A 23,796-nucleotide genomic window follows, 5' to 3' on the forward strand; every position below is an offset into this window, starting at 1 on the left:
GATAATTAGTTTATTTATATGCATTGATCTTGCCTTTTCCAACCCAGCTAACAGGGCAAGTAATTCCGCTTTCATAGACGTGCACTCCCCACAAGAGAAAAAATAAGCATTAACAAAATTACCCGTCTCATCTTGGAAAACGCCACCACCTCCTGCTGGACTAGGATTACCCTTAGAGGCTCCATCAGTGTTTAATTTATACCATCCATGAGGGGGAGGTGTCCAACGAACAAAAATCTCTTGTCTACGATTTATAGGTTGGGGTGTAAGAATATCAAAACGATCAAATGCTTGCTTAGTTACCTTGAATTGTTGATGGAGGAAAGCGCGTGGGTCTAGAGGATTTTCGCTGGCCAAAAACAATATTGTTCCGCCATTTCCAAATCCACCAACAAGTGACCGCGAAGTAAATCGGCCAATTCGCTTCAATCGAATCAACCTCGTTGGTGGCACATTTCGTGAGCCATTCGGAAAAAGGTGACGAGTAGAAGAAATTGTTTGAGGACGGCACTCCAACCATGTTCCAAATTTGACGAGAGATGTAGCAGGAGCGTAAGAGATGCTCGGCTGTTTCTTCATATGCACCACACCGAGGACACATGGGATCATTTCCCATATTACGTTTGACTCGATTAACATTCACTAATAATCGCCCATAAGCAGCTAGCCAAAGGAACATACAAATCCTTTGTTGGACGGGAAGTCTCCAAATAGTTTTCCAAATTATAGGTTCCGGGTCATCAGTGGTATCCAAGTCCCGAAGGTAGCCCAAAGCCGATTTAATAGAGAACTTTCCCGAAGTCGTACCTTGCCAATAAAACGTATCTTCCAAATCCGGATCATTTATAAGAGAGATAGATGCAATTCGTTGGAGCTGTACCTGCGGTAAAAAAATCAGCAAACCGGTCCCATTTCCACCCATTTTCTTCACACCACATATCACTTACAGTGTCCCCAAGCATGGAATCCGGTATAGGGGCGATATTAAAATCAGACAACCGGGTACCATCTACCCACGCGTGGTCCCAAAAAAGAGTACGTCTTCCATTCCCAACTGCGGTAGCTGTGCCCCTAACAATTGTTCTTGCCTGAGACGAAATCCCTGCCCAAACATTCGACATATTACGCTTTGGTTGAAAGATATCAATGTCTAGGCGGTTATTACAATACTTCGCTCTGAGGACCCTTGACCATAAGCTCGACGGTTCAGCTAGGACTCTCCAACCTAGCTTTGTAAGAAAGGCCGCATTTGCTTGCCTGGCCGAAGTTATCCCTAGGCCCCCTCTCGATTTTGGCTGTTGAACCGTCTCCCAATTAATAAGATGAATGGATTTTTTATCTTCATCTCCTCCCCATAAGAATCGACGAGATTTTTTATCCATGGTATCACAGACAGACTTAGGAATCTTTGCGGTTTGCATACTGTAGTTGGCTAAGGTAGTCAGGGTAGACTTGACAAGGGTCTCCCTTCCAGCTAAAGATAATCTTTTCGTCGCCCAACCCGCTAGCCTCTTGTTCATTTTTTCTTCTAGGTGAGCGAATGTATGACGGGTCACCCTACCATTAATTGTAGGCATACCAAGGTAGGTGCCGAGGTCCTCTGTTTCCTCAAACCCAAGAGCTTGAGTCACTGCTTGTCGAGTCGTTTCGTCTGTATTGATGGAATAAAAGACTCGGGATTTAGCTTCACTTACCTTTTCACCCGAGGCCTGACAAAAATTATTTATAACATGACGGATCACCAGAACTTGTTCTACATTTGCTTCTCCAAAAATAACCATATCATCCGCGAAGAAAAGATTTGTAATAGACGGACCGTCTCGACCCAAGGTAATAGGTCTCCAATTTTTATTTATTACCTCGAGGTCTATGGCCTGTTGTAATTTTTCGAGGCACATAACAAAAAGATATGATGATAAAGGGTCCCCTTGACGCACCCCTCTCGTTGGAATAAACTGCTCTGTAGCTTCCCCATTCCAGAGAATTTGCATTCTCGTGGAGGTCACACATTCCATCACGACATCGACGAGTAGAATAGGAAATTGCATATCATTCATTGTGGCTCTAATAAAGTCCCATATCAGCCTATCGTAGGCTTTTTCTAGGTCTATTTTTATGGCCATGAACCCCTGCTTTCCCTTCTTTTTACGCATTGAATGAATAGCCTCTTGGAACACCACTATATTGTCCGTTATTTGCCTACCCGGGACGAACCCACTCTGCGTCTCAGATATGACGTGGGGTAAGACCTTTTTGATTCGATTTGCTAAAGTTTTACTTATAATTTTATACGCGACGTTACATAAACTAATGGGTCGGAATTGAGACGCGTATTCAGGGGCATCAACTTTAGGGATAAGAACCAAATGAGTGTCATTAAATTCAGAGGGTATACCTTTTCCTTCAAGTGCTCTGATGACCATAGAACAAAGAGAGCTTTCGATCATAGCCCAGTTTTTCCGATAGAAGAGGGCTTGAAAACCGTCTGGACCCGGAGATTTTAACGAACCCATATTATTTATAACTCCTTCGATTTCTGCAATAGTATATGGACGAGTTAACCAGTTCCAATCTTTTTTATTAAAGGCTTGGAAAAGGTCCCAAGGCAGGCTGTATTCGGCTAATGATGGATAATCATCAGAGTATAATTGCTTATAAAACTCGACCAGAATGTTTTTTACCTCCATAGGATTATTACTTATTAGTCTATTCCCCATCAGCCTTTTTTAGAGAAGTGATACGATTGCGTCATCTTCTCACAAGAGTACTAACTTAAAATAAATCCGTATTTCGGTCTCCGTCTTTAATAAACTCAAGTCTTGATTTTTGATACCAAAGGAGCTCTTCATGTGCTAGCACCTCGTCCAATTCCTTACGAAGTTTTGCCTCTAATTTAATTAGATTACTGCTTCTTGCTAAAGACAACTCTCTGTGACATCCTCCTATTCTGGCAAATAATTCTTTCTTCTTCCTGAAAATATTTCCGAATACCTGCTCATTCCAAATCTGCAATTTCTGCGAGAAGGCTTGAAGTCTTGCTGGAAAAATTCCGTCTGATGGCCAGTTTTCAGAGACAAATTCTTTGAATTTTTCGTGGGAGAGCCAACATGCTTGGAAGCGAAAAGGGCGATTTAAATTGTTCATTGGGACAAACCCATTCGGAGAGATGAATAGAGGACAATGATCAGACTGAACTGCAGGCAAATGACGGACCATAGCATTCTCGAAAAGAGTTCCCCAATTTGTATTACACAGTGCTCTGTCCAGACGTGCACTTTGCCTCGTTTCAACTGAATTACCCCGTGCCCACGTATGGGAAGAGCCCGTGAATGCTAATTCAATAAGTTCGCAATTCTCTATCCAGTTATTAAAATTCTCGCACCGTCTCGCCATGTTACTATCACCACCATGACGTTCCGAAAGATACCTTGTTTCATTAAAGTCACCGGCTAAGAGCCACGGCTGATTATTAGTTCTCGCAAAGTTTTCTAGTTCGGACTAAAGTTCTCTTCTATTTGTCGGGTCTGGGCTAGCATAAACGGCAGAGAAGAACCAAGGGAATTCACCATTCCGCGAAATTTCGAAGGTAATGAATTGATGGTGCTCGTATACTGGGTTAACTGAGACAATGGCGGTATTCCAGTATACCCAAATACCACCACTGAATCCGATAGCATTAACTCTTGAGTGACCATAAAAACCGAGGATTGATCCTAGTTTTATAGCATGATCACCACCCATATGGGTTTCAACTAAAGCAAGAACAGTCGGTTTGTAAGTGTGGACGACTTCCTTAATAGCATTAATTTTGTTCTTATTACCAGTTCCTTGGACATTCCATATCATAAAACTGATATGGGGTAGGTTAGGAGACAAATTTGGGATTTGTGTATTCATAAAATCCGGTAGATAGTTTAAAGATATTAGATAGGCGCGACTTACTAGCTTGAGAATATTGTCAATACTCCACGGTATCGACAGTTCCATCATTAGATTCGAAGGATTGTCCTTCGCTAGCTCGATCTTGACGTCCATTATTGGACACTCCGACACCATCACTGCTAAGTACGGGGCCGGCATCTCCGGTGTCGTAGCTATCTTCACTTGCTGGGAGGGTGGAACCACTTCTATCTGGGGGTTCTGAGATAGGCATCGTGGTTGTGGTAGGGGGCGGTCTAGATAAGAGAAGTACGGGTGAGGACTCGTGTACATTGGTTATAGTCTGACTTTGGGGAGCGCAAAACAGAGTATTCTGAGTCCCTGTTTCCGCTCCAGAGAACAAGTTTTTATCGAGGTTGGTACTGGATATTTTGGAGGTTGAAGGTCTGTTGGTGATATCTTGTAGGACGATTGTAGAGTTATTATGATTTTGGAAGGAATTAGATGATTGAATATTTTTATTCTTAGGAGTATATTTGTTGGGATTTTTTTTGGAAAGATTTGAAGATATTTGTTTGTTAGAATTTTTATTATTTGTGGAGATTTTTTGATTGGCTTTATTTGTGGGAATTGGTTTTGGCAAAATATTAGAATTATTATTTCCTATATTAGTTGAATTAAAATTAGCCGAATAAGGAGAATCAGTTGCGTTATTCTCGGCAAGAATATCAAATCTGGATCCTTGGGATTTGGAAGATTGACCAAAGTTGAAAATAGGTTTACTCGGTATTGCTTCTGCCTTTCTACGGGGTGGTTTTTTCACCATCATCCAAGCCCCGAAGTCATCTTCCTCTTCGGGTCGAAGACCCGCTTCTAAAGACCCTGCCGTAGGTAGAGTTTGATTATCTGCAGACTGTTGCTTCTCTTTATCCCCATAGTTAACTGAATCCCCGGATGTATCCTTCTGACAATTCTCTGATGTGTGGCCTAGTTTACCACACTTAAAACATATTAGTTTAAGACCTTCGTATTGAATGCCGTAGACTTTGCCATACAGACGGAATTTGGAGAGGAGAGGCTTTGATATGTCAACCTCTACACTGAGTCTAGTAAATTGTCCTCTTTCCGCAGAAGCTGTATTCTTGTCTATACGAACTACCTTACCTATTTTTGACCCAATTTTCTTTAGGAACATTTCATTAAAATATTCGACTGGCAGATTAGGTATACGAACCCAAGCCGTCAAAGTTCTAATTCTGTCTTCAGAAGGCACAAAATTTGGCACCCATCGTCTAATAGTGAGATAATGGTCATCTATCATCCAAGGGCCTTGAGTGATGACAAATTCGTAGTCTTGTTTTGACGAGAATCGGGCAACATAATATGATCCAGTTAAATCAGTAAGAGTGAGTTTACCTTTAATGGACCATTTAGCTTGCAACTTTCTCATCAGCGAATTGTAACCTATCTCTTTATCGAACATTTTTATGATTAGGGAATGTCGCCAAGGTTTGCGAAGGACTTCTTTTTCTGCCTTTGTGAGACAAATCTTGGGGCACAGAGTATCTTCATCATCTTCATTAGGTTCCATATCATCATCTGAGTCTGAGTCAAATTCCTCTATTGAGAGATCCTCGATATCGTTATGTCCAGAGAAAAATCCTTGAACCATTTGCCTATAGGTTAGAGCATTATGATTCTGAGGACTATTGCTTGCTTTTTTCTCCCCCATTTCAACTGGAACCACTTGACGTGAGGAGTCCAAACCAGGGGAAGTACGGAATTCATCGATGTGCATCGTTTTCCTCTTTGCATTTTTTTGGTTCATTGGCGTTGGAATTGCACTTGCAGTGTTCCTGCCTAATGTGGACATGGGTGAAAGGGAGGTCTCCGGCGGGAGATCCTCCATAGTTGCACTTTGGTGATTGGAAAAGAAAAGAAAGAATTTTCTCTCTCTAAGAATTTTTTCTCTCTAAGAAAGAGTCGGGTGAATAGTGACCATCTACAACTGAGAATTTGTGCTATAAATTTGGTCTGATTGAACTTGGTTTTTTGTTATAGTCATAATTTACCCTTGTTCTATCGTTTTACAAAAACTTTAGGGAAACGGTCTCATATGATAGAGGAGGAAATTATTTAATTTATATTTTTCATGTTATGTCTCCCACTAAATTAGTGGAAGACGGTTTCTCAAGGTGAATATGGATACAAAATATGATCTAATAGATACGATTGTTCTAAAAACATGTACCAAACTGAAGTTACATTTTGAGACACAATCATTAGTAAAAGAGGTATGAATAAATACATAAAGGAGTACAATAAAGTGGTCTCAGTTTTTGTGATTTACGTTATCGTTATGTTTATTTAGTTTATCATTAGTTTAGTTTAAAGTTTTAATCTTCGTTGTATGTTTACATGTTTAATGTCGTGATTAAGGTAATGGATAATATGTTTAGTTTTAATTCATTTATGCTTGGTTGTAGGTTTTTTTTTCCAACAAGTCTTGTCCGTCACAAGCTTGCGACGGGTCAAGTAATACCTATATGGGTAGATAAGACAAAACAGATTGTTACTCCCTAGGCATTCTGCTTTTGTCTTATCTACCCCACATGGGTAATATTTGACCCGTCGCAAGCTTACGACGAATATACCGTCACAAATGAGAATTTGTGTTTTTCAATAGGGTTCGATTAATCCTTTACCGGTTTACTTGATTGAATTCTATAATTAACAAGTTGCTGGTCAATTAGCTGGGATTAGCTAAAGGGTTTGACTTGTTTATGTTCTTAATGAGTTTTTATTGATTCCTTGACCCTTGGACCTTGACCATCAATGAAAATTGATTAGGTTAAAAACCGACTTATCCTATTTGGACTAACCTACCTATTCGAGTTGAACACGAGAGTGAGAACTCTATGAGGGTGCTTTTAGCTCTATCGATTGGGACCTTTACCAAGGGAGTGGAAGGACAATTGGGAATTTATCGTGGACTTAATGACCTTGAGTCCTTGACCATTATTAAGATACCACGGGATTAGGGGAATGGATTCCGGTTTTGTTCAAGGATACCAATTACGTACCCGGGACTCCGGGAGGGAGGTACTTGGGACCACTAGTCACCATTCATGGACCATGGAGCGAGGTGTTTGGTACCTTAGAGACGACTTCCCCTTAACTTGTTATTTTACAACTTGTAAACGAGATTTATGAGCGTAAATAAGTTGTGTTGGTGGAGAAAATTGAACCCTAATCCTTTGTTTATTTTTTAAACCACTATTTCTATTACTTGTTACTTAATTTAACAGATTTAGTTAGTCTTTAATTCAGTTACTTAATTTAATATCAACCAACTTATTGAGTGCGTAGCTAGCTTGATGGAGAAAATCGGAACCTAAACCTTTCTTTATTGTTTTACCTTATGATAGACATATCCTTCTTAAAATTAAAATGGAAAAGCTAGCACATGACAGACATGTTTTTCTGATTGAGACGTTAGTATATTGTTAAGGTTAGGATTTTCGTTTACTTAGATTTAACGTCATGGTTGTGCATGTAACTTTTGTATATTATGTAATAGATCTTATCGACTTAAATATATTACCGTTATTTTTAAGGAAGGAGAGTCCGATGTTTAATAAACTGCACTTTAGGCTTTGAGGAATCCGATCTCTTAGATCCATGGCAAGATCGATTTTGGAATCGAACAATGCATTTTACCGCTTTACATAATTCCAGTTCATGTCTTAACTTAATTTACATAAAACCATTATTTTATTTTCTGATTAAGAATTCAGTATTATGTGTGTATTTGACCTAGCTTGAAAGCCCAAAAACACTTTTTGGCCAAACATACTATTTTCTAGAAGTTAAACAAAAAATTCTCAAAAGCTAAAAATCCATATTTTTGCTCATAAAAATAGAAGCAACAATTTGTTATTTCTGCTTTTGAAAAACACTTTTGGAAAATTAAACTTGAAAAGCAAAAACTAATTTTTGAGAATCGAGGCCAAACATGCTCATTATGTCATTTGAATATAATGAGATATAGCATGTCTCATTTTTAATAGTAGGTAAGGCGGTGTATATTTGACCGCTTCATTACCATCGACCGAATCCATTGAGACTCAAAGCTAATAAGGTAGCTCACGTAAATATATGGTAGAGCTGATCAACATGATCTATTATGTAAGCCTACACGGATCCGCCATGACGACGTGACAAGCCTTGGCGTTGATTTCTTTTGCCAACTTTCCGGGTTTCCACCATCAAGTTCAAACTTTGGTCCAATTTCTAGGTGAATACGACTGCATTTACATAAGACGTGGAAAACCCTCTGTCGTAAATATTAGCACTCCCAGTCTCCCACATACGCAAGTTCAAACTTTGGTCTTATATGTATGAGGTTTCTTCCAGCCTCTGACAAATAGCCGAGTCAAGTCTTTGTCGTTTGATCAAGTCTTCCCGTTCTCACAACATACCGAATTACCGATAGCGCCATCCACAAAATCCCAGCAAACATTATCATTTATGATCCCTTTAAAACATTTGCTAAAAAAATTATGTTACCCAAAAAATGAGTAATTGACTAATTGCTCTTACCAAACCTCTATCGTTGTCACTTGTCAGTCAACACAAGCACATCTATCATACAGTAGCCAAGTTATTGACATTGTTGCTCCAACTGCCTCAAGAAATTTGCGCCTGTATAGCTGAATTTTCAGGATAATAGATACGATAAATCGGTTTAGTTCAATAGGAAACAGACATGTACTCATACTCCGGAAATGTGTATACCTATGATGACAATGTAACAACCAGTAGCAGAAGGAGAGGATGAGAAGTCGCAACTCACTACCCCGACAAAAAAGATAAAAATCAAAGTGGATTACAAAAGTAAACCTTATCTTTAATATCTTCTACTTCCAAAATGACATTACTTACGAAAAATAATAAATAATACGGAGTATAAGAGTAGAGAGGGAAAAGGAGGGACGAGAAAGCTTAGGGGAATAGGCCAATAGGGTACAACCAAAATTGGCGTAAAGGTTTTAAGATATAATTTCCTTCTAAATCTATTCGAAGGGATTTCGATTTGCCTTTAGAAAGGGAAATTGCTCACTCCAAATCACTTCCCCTCTATTTTCCGTCGCACTTTGCTAACCAAACAAAAGTTTTTTTCCCCCTTTGTTTCCCTCCAAAACCTCTAATCCAAACAAGGCATACTTTGGATATTATAAATGGAGGGAAAAAAGAAGGAGAGGCAGGGGAAAAGAAAGGGAGGGGGTCAGGGGGGATAATGGGAAGTTGGAGTTTTCCCTCCAAATCTTTTATTTGTCGGAGAAATATTTCTCGACCCATTTTTTTTTTTCTTTCAAATAATCCCTCTGCTTCTATTGAGCGGTTTGAGCCAACCAATCCATTCTTTTCCTCTTCCGAATCCCTCCACCCTAAATATCTCATTTATTTGCCTCCAAAGTCCTTCATTCCTTCCCCTCCACATTCCTCAATCAAAAATCACCCCAAGGGTGTATTTAGACAAAGGGATTTGGAGGGAAAGGAAAGGGAGCGAAAGTAGGGGATTTAAAATCCCTTGTTTGGATAGCAAATAGGGGTGGAGGGAAATGGAGGGGGAGGAATTTGGAGGGATCCATTTTCCCCCTCCGAGGCAAATCAAATCTCTCCACAATAAGAAAGACTTGGAGGAAAATTGTATTCAAACACTCATACCCCATTCCCCCTCCCCTTCACTTCCCTCCCTTTTCCCTTCCCTCGTTCTCCCTCCCCTCCCTTTTCCTCTATTTTTGCTATCCTAACACACGCTAATGTGTCCTGTACCTTTGACTATTCAAAACAAAACATGGGAAATAAAATAATCACGAGAAAAGTCATACGTTGAGTGACTCATAGTCATGACACAAGAGACTAGTGATGATAGCACGTCAAAATGTTCCCAGTAATCAGACTTCAAGACCGAATCACCTGCAATTCATATACTCAGAATTTAGAGATATTCGACATGAGTATATATCCAAGTGCTAGACACCGTCATTTTTGAATCAGATTATTTTTCTTTACAATTTTAAGCATATATTAATAGTGAGTTTGTAAAGTTTGACCTTAAAAAGTTAAAAAAGAAAAAAAAAAAAAACCAATACGTAAAGTGTAGCAGCTCTCATGTACAATCATAGAAGGATAAAAAAGTCGTAAGAGACTCCGGACTTTTGAATGACTCATAATAGTCTGCATTTCCATTTACCATCCACTCCTATGTTATTCATACTCCATTAGCAGTATTTGATACTGATGCATGTTTAAACTTTAGACTCCGCTGTTTTGAAAATAGTTCTTAACACAAGGTAACCAAGTGATATACTAGGTTGCACCAAAACGGACACGGACACGGACACGGACACGGACACGTGACACGGCATCCCATGAAATTTAGGACACAGGACACGGCATTTAAATTTAATAAAATATATATTCTATAGTTATATATGTGTGATTTTATTTTTGAAAAATATTGAATATTAAATTTAAATAAGTAAAAGTAAAAATTACGTTAATTATAACTCATTCTTATTTCCAAAACCAAAACCAACTTATAATCAATCTATTTCGACATCTCATTACTAGTCTAAATAACATCATTTGTCTCCAATTCAACTTATTAATAGAAATAATTATAATAGTTGGGCCTCAACCATCACCTTAAGGTTTTGGTTGAGTTGGTTCATCTATCATGGTATCAGAGCCAGTGTGACCGAAGGTCACGGGTTCAAATCCTGGCAACCTCAAAACTCCTCAAAAACTCGAAGTGGAAACCCAGCACACGGTACGGGGGAGCCGGTGCAAACCAACCACTCTTCAAGCCCAATGGGCATTTGAGTGAGGGAGGGTAATAGGAATAATTATAATAGTTGGGCCTCAACCATCACCTTAAGGTTTTGGTTGAGTTGGTTCATCTATCACTTATTTCCCCACCAAATTTAACCATATAACAATTCTCGCCATTTAACTTAAATTCAACTTGATTCCGTTTGGAGGCCAGGTGTGTCCAAATACCAAGGACACGGCTCAAAATACCATGGACACGTGTCGAAATAAAAGATGAAAGTTAGACACGGGCCACACGGCTTTACAAGTGTTCGACACGTTTTGACGTGTGTCCGACGAGTGTCGTGTCCAACACGGGAACGCCGATTAGGAGGAGTGTCCGTGCAACCTAGGTGATATACGTGAATCCGAATAAATGAGTCTCAATTGACAACTTACTATACAAGTATGAAGTTGATATTGAAGTACGAAATAGTCCACCTTTTAGTCAAGTCTACTGTTTCACCAAGTTTTGTTTTTTGGTTGTGCCCCATCACACTTAATACCAGATGGTGAATGGAGGAGAAGAATCCTGTCATAAGGGGAAGGCAATTCAAATAGCTACAAGATAAAACAAATTGAGTTGAATCAGTACATAAATATCAGCAGTTCTCTTGTGACGATTGTGACCTCTCAGTCTCTCACAATCACCTTTCCGTTTTCACAAAATTTTAAGCGGTTGTGAGATGTCACAAACTTGTGCCGCATCACAAATGAGATTTTGCTAGTAAAATTTAACATCAATGAATATGAACCATTAAACAACAAATGAGTCTGTAGAAAAACATTACCTCAGTAACTTAAGGGCTCACGCAAACTGCAGGATAAGGGGGAGTCGGATGTATGCAATTTTTCCCTTTGTGCCCGTAACACAAAGAGGTGGTTTCCCAAATCTAGGCAAGCATTAAACAAAGAAGTTGGCAAATAGCATCAGTGAATGGACAAAAATAGACATAACGACGTTGACTTGGTTGACCCTTGTGGTTTGGGTACCTACAAAACAAGCCCAAGTTTTCAACTCTGCATATCAACCAAAGTACTGTACTTACAAACAAGAAAAAATTTGCACACAAAAATCAGCATCAATGCATCACTTCTTGTGCTTGTTTAGCCTACTTGTAATATCTCTTAATGTCATAGTAATAGAGTCTAACTCTCTCTCTTCTTTTCAGCCACCCTGTCATGCTCAAGAGCGTCTAGCCTTGTTGCAGTTCAAGAACAGTTTCCATATAAACTGTAAACGCGACTCTTCTAATACCTATGCAAATATCATACCATATGAAAAGACGAAATCATGGGTAGGAGGTGAGAGTGCAAATTGCTGTTCATGGGACGGGGTGGAGTGCGACAGGAACTCAGGTCATGTGATCGGTCTTAACCTCACAGCCAGTTGTCTCTCTGGTACTTTTCCTCCAAACAGCGCCATCTTTAACCTAGCCTATCTCAGAAAGCTTATCCTTAGTTATAATAACTTTAATTATTCTCGAATCCCTTCTAAGGTCGACCAACTTTCTAAGTTGCAAGTCCTTAGGCTCTTCAAGTCCAAATTTAGTGGGCAAATACCAGCACAAATTTCAAATTTGTCCGAGCTTGCTGTCCTAGAACTTGGAGAGGACTCGACGGAGACTCAATTGCTAAAACTTCAAAATCCTTCTCTTGAAAAATTAATTCAAAATTTCACTCGTCTACAAGAGCTCGATTTAAAAAATGTTGATGTGTCCTCCACAGTGCCAGTTAATCTCCAAAACTTGACCACTTTAAAACAGATTAGCATTGATAACTGTAATTTGCATGGTAAGCTTCCACCAAATCTTTTTCACTTGCCACATCTTGAGACCCTCAGATTGAGTTTCAATGGCGATATTGGCGGGTCATTTCCCGAGTTTCCGTGGCATAGTCCTCTCAAAGGGATTTTTCTATCGGGCACATCGTTGTCCGGAGAATTGCCTCCTTCAATTGGAAGACTTGCTCAACTCGAAATGCTTGAATTATCCCTTTGTCCAATATCAGGATCTATCCCATCTTCTGTAGGTAACCTGACAAAGCTCTCACATTTGTACCTTGCTAATACTGATTTAACTGGCGTCGTCCCACCGTCTCTATCAAATCTAACAAATCTGGAAGCTCTATTTCTCATGTATGACAGTGTTGAGCCAGGACAACTGATCTCAAATTTAGCCAAGCTACATAAATTGACCGATGTTGGCCTCAATGGAATGACATTAAGAGCTGAGGTCCAACCTTTCGCCAACCTTACGCAGCTCCGTGAATTATATCTCAGTGATACTCAAGTAGTGGGTCAACTTCCACAGTGGTTAGGAAATCTAACCCAACTAGAGATTCTGCACTTAGGGGGAAGTCAGTTTTTGGGTCTAATACCACCATGGTTTACACAACTAAAAAATCTACAAGGTCTGGCATTGATTTACAGTAGCTTGTCTGCCAACTTTGAGACATTTTCAGGTTTAGAAAACCTCCGTTACCTGATTTTAACAGGTACCAACCTAACGTTTCCCCCCACTTCACAGACCCATCCATCTCTTTCCAAGCTACGACTCTTGTGGCTTATGGGTTGCAACTTAACAGAATTCCCAGTAGTCTTGCGACATCAACAGAAACTAGAGCATTTGCGGCTTGAACAAAACCTTATCAAGGGTAGCATCCCACAATGGTTTGTGAACACAACTAAAGAAAGTCTCCTGAGTTTTCAGCTAGCTCATAATAATTTGACTGGTTTTGAACAACCAACGACAACCCTCCCATGGTCTCGCTTGGAAATATTTGACATTGAGGGTAATAACTTCCAAGGAGAACTTCCTATTCCCCCAGTGTCTATAAAGAGTTACGATGTCTCAAGCAATTTGTTTTCAGGAGTAATACCGAAACAAATATGCATGGCTACATCACTACTCATGCTGGATTTGTCCCGCAACAACTTCAGTAGCCAGCTGATCCCTCATTGCATAGGAGATCAGCTTGGCAATTCATTACAAGTTTTGAACTTGAGAGGAAATAACTTCCATGGCAGTATCCCCACATCTTTCACATCGCACTGCAATGTAAAGATGATAAACCTGAGTGAAAATCAATTGGAAGGTGACGTGCCAAGGTCATTGGAGAATTGTTCAAAGCTTGAGGTTCTTGATATAGGAAAAAATCGTATAAATGATACTTTCCCATCATGGTTAGGAAGTCTCCCCAACTTACAGGTTTTGGTTCTGAGCCATAACAATTTTCATGGAAGCATATCTGATCAAGATTTAGGTTGTCAGTTTTGTAATCTACGTATAATTGATCTATCAGACAACTTTTACACTGGTGACTTACCATCGAGATATCTTCAAAATTGGAGCAACATGAAAGCTGTCAAGGAAGGACAATCAGATTCATATAATACAAGGATTACTTTTGTAGTGGGGGCAGGTGAAGATGAAGAGGGATCTGTATTTTTTGAGACATTTGAATACTCAATCACGATAACAAGCAAAGGCACTGAGAGACTTTACTCGCAGATACTTAAAGTCTTTAGAGTCATCGACTTCTCCAGCAATAACTTCACAGGCAAGATTCCAGATGCCATTGGCGAACTCAAAGGGCTTCAAGCACTCAACTTATCAAACAACAATTTAGATGGCAGAATTCCGGCCTCGCTGGCTAACATGATAGATCTCGAGTCCTTGGACCTTTCTCGAAATACTTTCTATGGAGTAATCCCGCCTGAGTTGGCTCAATTAACATCTCTTGAGGTCTTTGATGTTTCCTACAACGATTTAGAAGGTCCCATACCACAAGGAAACCAGTTTGACACCTTCCTAAGTGGCTCTTATGTGGGAAACTCAAGACTTTGTGGAAACCTAATATCTAAAAAATGTAACAATGCAGAAGCTTCGGAATCCCCGCCAGTGACAGACGACAAGGGCAATGAGCACTCCAGATTAGTTGACTGGGTAGTTAGATCATGTGGGTGTGTGAGCGGATTTATAATTGGTATTGTTATTGGGAAGCTATACATTACTGACAAGTACCATGAATGGTTCATGGTGAAGTTCCAACAGAGGCCAAAGAGGAAAGTAAAGAGAGGAACAAGTCAGCAAAGTCGACGCTGAATCTGCAAGTCTAATGCCTTTATTTTTGTTTTAAGCATGTTGTCTCTCTTGTTTACCTTTTATACACCATATTATAAAATAAGATATACTTCTAGTTGTAATCTGGAATACAGGAATGTCTTCTTTTCCTTATTCATCACTCTGTGCTCTCAAACGCAAACGTTTCTCAAGTAACATATCTTTTTAGACAATTTACAGCAACATAGGGTCATAAACACCATTCTTGGAAATACGATTTCAAAGAAATCTCCTAAGTGACCGTCTCACTTTAAAATAATGTGCAACATAACATAACACACTGGAAACAAACAAAAAGAAAAACTAGGTATTAAAAAAATTACCCATACTGTGCAAGATCTCATGCCAAGTTTATCATAAAACTGTTTCATATAAGAACTAGTGTACAATTTGTCACTCCGCTTGGTACATTTACCCCTCACCATTAATCCATAATATATGCATATCACCATAATTCTCAGCTCAGTGAAGACATAACTTACAAATCCACGACTGATTTCAACTGATACAATTTCAGGCAGTTGTGGGTAACAATAAATTTGTAAAGAAAAATCACAACTTTCTGCACTAATCACATAGAAATCACCAAGCAAAACAAAAACTAATCTAATAGTAAAAAAGTTGTAATCGCATGAGCTATTAACAGCCAATTGTGGGTAACAATAAATTTGGGTTTACCTGGAGAGGACAGTACTTTTGCACAGGAATTGGAGTTGGGAAGGATCACTTCAAGGAACCCAATTAAAATGCTGGTGAAGACATGAAATGCTGGTTACTTGTCAAAGGCAAAAGTGTCTTCGATGAAACTTCATCAAGTGTCATGTTCTTTCATACGGTAGACTGTTTTTCGACCTGAAAACATTTGAGTTGAAATGAACTGTAATAAATATCGAAACAAATTGAATCTAAAAGAACAAGAATCCACCCTGATGAAATTCACCATCTAAAAATCCTGGCCCGAAGAGAGTATCAGCTATTCATCATACAAGGTTAAAATAGTCGTAACTCTAAGATATTGTGCAACAAAACCTATAAATATTGGAAATATAAGGCTAGTATGGGGACGAAGATATATACTTAGAGAATAAATGTTTTGTCCTGAATGAGAAACGAAATCGCCCCTTACTATGGTACAATTTGATATGTGTCGTCCCCCAAGGTCATACATAGCACATTCCTAAAGGTTGTGTGCTCAATCATAAGGAGTTGGAACTCGACAGTCGGGGGGGGGGGGGCGCTAGCAGGGGCGCTCGCCCCTGCTGGCGGATAGAAATCTCAAAAGTTTTACTTAGAATTTTCGAAAAAAAATTCGAGTTCCCCTTATACCATTACCCGTTGGCGCTAACATGCTACGGTTGACGACAGTATGCTCAAAATTTCTCTTTAAGGTAGGAAACGAATGTATCTGAGAATCATTTGTGTTTAGAACTACATCGAACAACTGCTACTTCGTAATAAAAAGAAGCGGGATAGTGAACAATTTTGATTCATTCCATAATAAAAGATAAATTTCTCACTCAACTTGGCATCATTATCCTCAAAATTAATCCATAATTTAAGCATATATTACTATAAATTTTCGAAAAAGACCTAGTTAACAAAGTAATCCAAATACTAATTACACAGTAAAACATGCAAAATCATAATCAATTAACAGCGGTATGTTTTAAATTAAAACGAGAAATGGGGAAAAAATCGGGAGTACCTGAGTAATTGAATCGCCGGTGGTTACTCATCTTTGATTTCTTCGAATTTGATGGATCCATTGCCCAGATAATGTACATCAATTGGAGTTCAGAACCCTAATTAATCATCAAGACAAGAGTTGCGCGGAGAAATTGATTTGGGCGAAAACTCTCACTATATCGGCAGGAAAATTAATTAATCCGCACACAACCATGTAAGTTTAAAGGAGAAACACAAATTGAAAAAAAAAAAAAAAAAACGGTTACTATAATGTTTATACAAATTTTCGGCGGGCGAAAACTCTCGTGTTAACTCAAAAGGGAAATTAGGACTTTTTTTTTTTTTTTTTTGCATTTGGTCGGTTTATTTCATGTTACTATAATGTTTCATCACAGATTCTTATTTGCGACGGACCATATTCGTCATAAGTTTGTGACGGGTCAAATAAAACTCATATAATAAAGGGTAAATAAAGACAAATATTTGTTATTTACTAGTACTTTAATTTTTATCTTATTTATTCATATGCGTAATATTAAACCCGTCACAAGGGTACTGATGTTTCATATGGGACTTAATGTGAAAATGAGAATGGACGACGAAGCCAAAGGGATATGGACATATCTTTTTTTTTTTTGACAACTTTGGAAAAAATAATTACATTCTCATAACCCTATTAACTAAACTATGAGCATGTTTATTAAGGTTTTTAGTACGAAATTAAAATATAAACAATGAAAAAAGATAACAAAACAACAAAGGTTTTTCCCATCTGTGCCCCTGAAGTTTTCACTTTTCCCAACTGTACCCCTGCGTATGGCAAAATATTAACTGTGCCCTTGAACTTTATTAATTATTTTCATCCGTGACTAAAGTAGCCAAAGCCGTCACTTTTACCGTTAAAACTTAAAACCAATCGTTAAAGTTCCCAAATCAAAATCAATCAAATGATCCTCCAATTGATGAGTACCAAACACATTTAAAGCTTTTAATTCATCTCCTCTATCCAAAATTCCCACACACATAACCTTATCATTTACTGATTTGAGTTTGATGTGGTAAGAATCTCCATTATTATTATTACCCATTAAATTTGGGGTATAAATCATGGATTCAGAAACCTCAATTGTCAATTTTCTCCAAATAAAACCATACCATAATTTTAAGAAGAAGACAAACAAATAGAGAATTTCTTAAAAAATCCAAAAGTATGAGAAAGTTGTTCAACAAAACCAACCTGATTCCTCCCTAACCCGAGTACTCCTCTAGCAGAATAAGCCAATTCAAATAACAAAACCGACAGAGCAGAAATACGAGTCAAGTGTTGGTTAGACTGAGGGTGTTTTGTTACTGGGAGAAAGAGGGGCGAGGAGTTAGAAAAAGAGAAGAAGAGGAAGGGAAAGGGAGAGATGTTATGAAGATGTTGACACTTAACGGCAAAAGTGACGGTTTTGGCTACTTTAGTCATGGATGAGAATAACTAACAAAGTTCAGAGGCACGGTTAGTACTTTGCCACGCATGGGTACAGTTGGAAAAGTGAAAACTTAAGGGGCACAGATGAAAAAACCCAAACAATAATAACCTCCAACAATCCTGCGATTAGATGATAGACCTTCTCGATTCCTGCAATTTGAAAGAGAAATTGTGAGCAATCTGAGGAGATATCACATGAAAAAACCCATGATTAGAGGCGGCCCACGCAGGGACTTCTCGAATACTCAGTGCTTTGGCTTGAAGAATTGATTCAGCCATTAATTTAGGGGTCGTTTGGTTCAAAGTATCGGAATGGATTGTGATACCATAGAGGTATGGAGTTAAAACCCCATACTTACTCATAAGAATTTGGTTCGATCTTGTAATGGATTGAGTATAATAATATGTGGAATGGATTTAGGGGGCGTTTGGTTCAAACATTAGGTATGGAATTGAATGGATTCTAACTCCAAGGGGGTATGGAGTTAGAACCCCATACATGTTTAAAGTTGTTTGGTTTCAATCCGGGTATGGGAATAATAATGTGGGTGGAATGGAGTTGGAAACTTGGGGAGATAGGGTATGAGATTCCAAGGGGTTGCAAATGGAGTTAGAATCCATCAGGTATCTAACTCCATTCCAAAATGCTCCAACCAAACATTGGAATGGCCTGAATCCATTCCAATCCATTCCAAAAGCTCCAACCAAATACCCCCTTAGAAACTTGGGTGTATACATAAGTATGAGATTCAAAGGGATTGAAATGAAGTTAGAATTCACTTGGTATCTAACTCCATTCCAAAACTGATACAATTCTGATGGCAGTGCCAGGGATCGAACACGGGTTTGAATTAGTGGTAGCTGATGCAATTAGGAGTAGTTAGGACGGAATAAAACTAATCAAAAGATTAGATTTCATTAGTTAGATTATTATCTTTTAGTTGTCAGATTAATTTATTGTTTTCTATTTCATTTAGGAGTCTTTTATTGTAAGCAAATTAGGGCTATTTAAGTTAGAGTTGTAGTTATTCTAAATCATTGAAAGTTAATAAAAATTCCAGAAAAACGATCAAGGTTGATCAGAAATTCCAGATTTGAGACGGTACTTCAAATCTTTGATTTAAGTTAAATAGGTCTTTAACTTAAGCACCCATTGTTCGAGATATAGGTCTATTTCGGGCAAATATCCCATTGACTCGAAGTCTAGGCTGACTTCTAGTCAAATATCCCTACGGAATCAAACTTGTCTCTTGGTCTTACGAGTCACGAGTTCGATCCCTAGCACAAAAATCGTCTTTTTATTTTATTCGCTTCCGCATTTGTATCATATGGTATCAGAGCTTCGGCTCTTGATTTCCTCAAATCTAGACGGTCCTACGCATGTCAAAGCCAAGTTATTAGTTGAATTTCTGATTGCGATTGGAATTCAAGGGTTAAACTCAAGCAGGTAGTTTGAGGGTTAATCGGTTTTGCATCTCAGGAGCGAGGTTGTAGTAACTTGCTACTCAAGGCGTGACGGTTGGCAAAAAAAAAAAAAAAAAAAAAAAATTACTGTTCACGTTCGCGCGGTACTGTTCATCCGCAAAAAAAAAAAAAAAAAAAAAAAAAAAAAAATTAAACATGTTCGAAGTGTTCTTAGTTGAAAGCAACTATGAGGAGAAGGTTAAGTTTGATCCGAAATTGCCTCCTATTTTTTATGATTATAATGATGAGGAGACAATTGAGGTTAATGGTGATGTTATTTTTCAAGAACAAGATCTAGTTAATGGGTGCGTCAATGGAAAATTATTTGGTCATGCTGATGGGCATAATTATATTAAGAACCGAATTCCTGTAGTTGACATAGGTGATTCAAAAAGAGTAAAGCTTGATTTCGTGCAAGGAGGGTGGTGGGGTGGAAGGCACGAGCTCATATGGGAAAAGATGGATAAGCTTGAAGGCTGCATTGAAGACGACAAGCTGAAAAGGAGAGCAATGATTTTCACGAATAACTTCATGTTCTTAGTCAATTTTGCATCTGAATTTGCTAGGATTGTATTCGATCCAGGGGAATTCTAGGGTTCTAAGAATCGGGACGATTCTTTTGAAGAAAGGGAGTATGATACAATTCTGATGGCACTATTTTGAAGAAAATTAGTGCAGTGCCAGGGATCGAACACGGGTTTGAATTAGTGGTAGCTGATGCAATTATGAGTAGTTAGGACGGAATAAAACTAATCAAAAGATTAGATTTCATTAGTTAGATTATTATCTTTTAGTTGTCAGATTAATTTATTGTTTTCTATTTCATTTAGGAGTCTTTTATTGTAAGCAAATTAGGGCTATTTAAGTTAGAGTTGTAGTTATTCTAAATCATTGAAAGTTAATAAAAATTCCAGAAAAACGATCAAGGTTGATCAGAAATTCCAGATTTGAGACGGTACTTCAAATCTTTGATTTAAGTTAAATAGGTCTTTAACTTAAGCACCCATTGTTCGAGATATAGGTCTATTTCGGGCAAATATCCCATTGACTCGAAGTCTAGGCTGACTTCTAGTCAAATATCCCTACGGAATCAAACTTGTCTCTTGGTCTTACGAGTCACGAGTTCGATCCCTAGCACAAAAATCGTCTTTTTATTTTATTCGCTTCCGCATTTGTATCAAAAACCCTCCAACCAAACACTATAGATTGAATCCATTCTAAAAACTCCAACTAAACACGAAGAAGCACAAAGATTATCCAGCCAACATGCGTCCACTTTGATTCTCATAATCACACGAATTACCATTCCCAATAAGAAAGATTGGATAATAACATTTAATCCTATCTCTAAGATCATCTTGCGGTTTCATAGCCGTTCCCACTTTATTCTTACTCATACGCTCGCATGCGCCGCAATAGCAAAACATGCATACCAGGTTGGCACGCAGCTTATAAAAAATACTCGACAAAAACTTAAAATAGAGTTATTTCTACAAATCCAAATATTTCAAATAGTGGCAAAGAAGTTAATTCTAATCTCCAATATCAATAATAGAATCTTAGAGCGTGTTGGCAAAAAAGAACGATATCAATCAATACTATATATTAATTCCAGAAACCAAAGGACTTCCATGTAATTAAATAAATCTATACACATTAATTATATTATATAGTTTTAAATCGCTAATAATAGTGTGATGGGCGACGAACAAGGGACTTCAATGTAAATATTATATAGTTTTGGTTAAAAGTATAAATTTAGAGAATATTAGATTATGGCGATTTTCCTTAAATAAACGGGCCCCACTTATATGATATTAATTAGTATAAATATGTTAATTATTTAACATACATAAATATAATATAAGTATATGTTATATTTTGGAAACTATTAAAAGGTAAGTAAATCAATTCAGATTTCCAAAAAATATAATATTCCATAATTCATTAGATTTGTAATTTAATTAGTAAATAATAATGATTGCTCTTAAATAATATTCTAATCTAATATTTCAGATTTATTTAAATATATAACTCTAATAAAACTAGATAATCAACTATTATGATAGTAACCTTCCATGTGGGTAGTAAAAGCAACAATAATATATAGCAACGGGAGTAGTGAAAGTCATACTAGCAGCAACGGGAGTAGTGAATTTAACAATAATAAATGCGGGAGTAGTAAAAGAAAAAATAATGACGGCGGGAGAAGTGAAAGTAATAGTAGTCACAACACATGTAATGAAAGTAACAGAAGGAACAACGGAAAGAGTATGAAAAATTGATTAACAATTCGATTTTAAGAAAATATTAATTTATTTAAATATACGAGTTTGACAAAACTAACGAGTTAACCGTAAAAATAGCAGGAATAGTAAAACAAACAACAGTAACCGAACAAGTAGTGAACGTAATAGTATTAAAAGGGGATGTAGTGAAAGTAATAATATTAATAGTAGGAGAGGTAAACGTGTCTCATAATTTGTTGATTAATTTACCTCTTATCATAATTTCAATATATAAATTGTAAATGTATGTGTTAACTAAATATAGAGAAATCATATTTCATAGAAAATAAAATTTAAATGTTAAATAAAGGTAGCCCGGGCGTAGCCGGGCACCAAACCTAGTTAATGTGTAAAGTAGAGCACCTTATGACGAAAATATCCTTCTGATTGAGACCGTTAATACATCATTAAGGTTAGGATTTCGTTTACTTAGATTTAACGCCATGCCCATGGTTGTGCACGTAACTTTTATATATTCTGTAAAAGATGTGATCGACTTATATATTCCCACTATTTTTCTAGGAAGGAGAGTCCGGTGTTTAATAAAACTGCACTTTAGCTTTGAGGAATCCGATCTCTTACATCCATGGCAAGATCTATCAATTTTGGAATGGAGCAATGTGTTTTACAACTTTACATAATTCCAATTCATGGTGTTTCAACTTAATTTACATAAAACCATTATTTTATTGGGTTATTTAATGAAAATACTCTGAACTAATAGAGTCCTTCTCAAAATACTCCATAGTTTACTTTAACTAACAATACACCCACCTTTTACACCCCTTCTCTTTTAATGAAACAGGTGGAAGTGCTACCTCTTCAACCGGTTTCTTTTTCCTTTACATTTGTTTTTCTTCCCCTAAACATCATTGACCCTTCTATCTTCTACTAAACACCATTGTTTATCTTCGCCTAAAGTTCATTTGTCCTTCTGTTTCTATAAAAAGCAATCCATTTATTTTCGATATTGAATTTAATTTTGCCATTTTTGCCATTTATCTTGGCTCATTTCATACAAGTGATATAAGATGCTTTAATTGATTATTTACCCTTTGTCTTTGCAATTTCCAACCTGTGAATTTACACCCTTTCTCTTTGCAATTGATCTTGGCTCATTTCACAAGTTACACCTTCATAAATTGGCTAAAATTACATGAATTATTCACACTAACAAAAATGAGTTCATTTCGTCACAACCCCATTTTCTTCCATACCTCATTTAAATCAACAAAGAAAAAAACTCCTCTTTCTTCATTTTCATTTCACTGGGTCTTTATCTATTCACCAAATAACTCATCTTAGAAAGCACCCATCATTTATAAACCCACTTTTAAGTTAGACAAATTTGAGGCAACTCAACTTTAAAATTCACGCATTTCATATCATTTTGTTCTACTTATTTGAATTGGTTAAGTTGTTGGGACTTGGGATGTTATTAAGTAGTGTATGATCTAGAGGAGAGATTAGCAAAATTAGCGAATCAAGTAGATAACCAGAACTTGCAAAGACAAAGGGTGGAAAGGGGGAAGGAGGAGTTCAGTATTAAGAAGATAACAGATTGAACAAATTAGATGGATACAATTAAATTTTCTTCGTCACTTTCTAAGACCAAGGCCTGTCACTGAATGTAGCTGGGGTTCCCTTGATGATAGAAATCTGGTGAGTGAATGCTATCTAAAGGTGTAAACCCATGGATTATTATGTAGTTGACTGGTGTATGAAACTATGAACAAGGAGTTCAATTGAAAAGGAAGAAAGAGTTCTGTCTTAAAGAAAATGAAGAGGGTCCCGCCATAACTTTTACCTGCTGTATCAGGTTAAAGAAAGGCTAATTCTAATCCGTGGGAATGGGTGAGATAGTTCATTATATTTCTAGTTAAATTAAAGTATAAAGTATTTTGAGAAGGACCCTTATAGTTTAGAGTATTCTCGTTAAATAACCCTATTTTATTTCCGATTAAGGTGGATTTAGTATTATGTCATTTGAGTATAATGAGAT

General features: G+C 37.5%; 2 protein-coding genes and 1 long non-coding RNA gene across 8 annotated transcripts; 1 reads left to right on the top strand and 2 right to left on the bottom strand.

Annotated features, from left to right (window-relative positions):
• Nucleotides 1–2,772: 2,772 nt before the first annotated feature.
• On the bottom strand, nt 2,773–3,393 carry LOC141651098 (uncharacterized). The gene has a single exon (XM_074458824.1). The coding sequence runs from the start codon at nt 3,391–3,393 to the stop codon at nt 2,773–2,775; it is 621 nt and encodes a 206-aa protein (XP_074314925.1).
• A 4,436-nt stretch (nt 3,394–7,829) lies between these two features.
• LOC141653019 (uncharacterized) lies at nt 7,830–16,903 on the bottom strand. Of its 6 annotated transcripts, none has more exons than XR_012547297.1 (6): nt 16,588–16,903; nt 15,561–15,734; nt 11,550–11,751; nt 11,158–11,319; nt 9,774–9,861; nt 7,830–8,591 (listed from the first exon to the last, which is right to left on the bottom strand). It is a non-coding gene; the product is annotated as an uncharacterized LOC141653019 (long non-coding RNA). The 6 variants fall into 6 exon arrangements; XR_012547296.1 differs by having other exon boundaries at nt 7,833–8,583; nt 11,200–11,319; XR_012547292.1 differs by having other exon boundaries at nt 7,833–8,591; nt 11,200–11,319.
• LOC141653018 (receptor-like protein 6) lies at nt 11,758–14,965 on the top strand. Its single transcript, XM_074460663.1, has one exon. The coding sequence runs from the start codon at nt 11,844–11,846 to the stop codon at nt 14,862–14,864; it is 3,021 nt and encodes a 1,006-aa protein (XP_074316764.1). The 5' UTR covers nt 11,758–11,843; the 3' UTR covers nt 14,865–14,965.
• Nucleotides 16,904–23,796: the final 6,893 nt, after the last annotated feature.

This window comes from Silene latifolia, chromosome 4 (assembly GCF_048544455.1).
Source record: "Silene latifolia isolate original U9 population chromosome 4, ASM4854445v1, whole genome shotgun sequence".
Lineage (NCBI taxonomy): Eukaryota > Viridiplantae > Streptophyta > Magnoliopsida > Caryophyllales > Caryophyllaceae > Silene > Silene latifolia.

Coding starts and splice junctions, on each gene's coding strand:
- LOC141651098 (XM_074458824.1), bottom strand. CDS start 3,393: ATGGCGAGACGGTGCGAGAATTTTAATAACTGGATAGAGAATTGCGAA.
- LOC141653018 (XM_074460663.1), top strand. CDS start 11,844: ATGCATCACTTCTTGTGCTTGTTTAGCCTACTTGTAATATCTCTTAAT.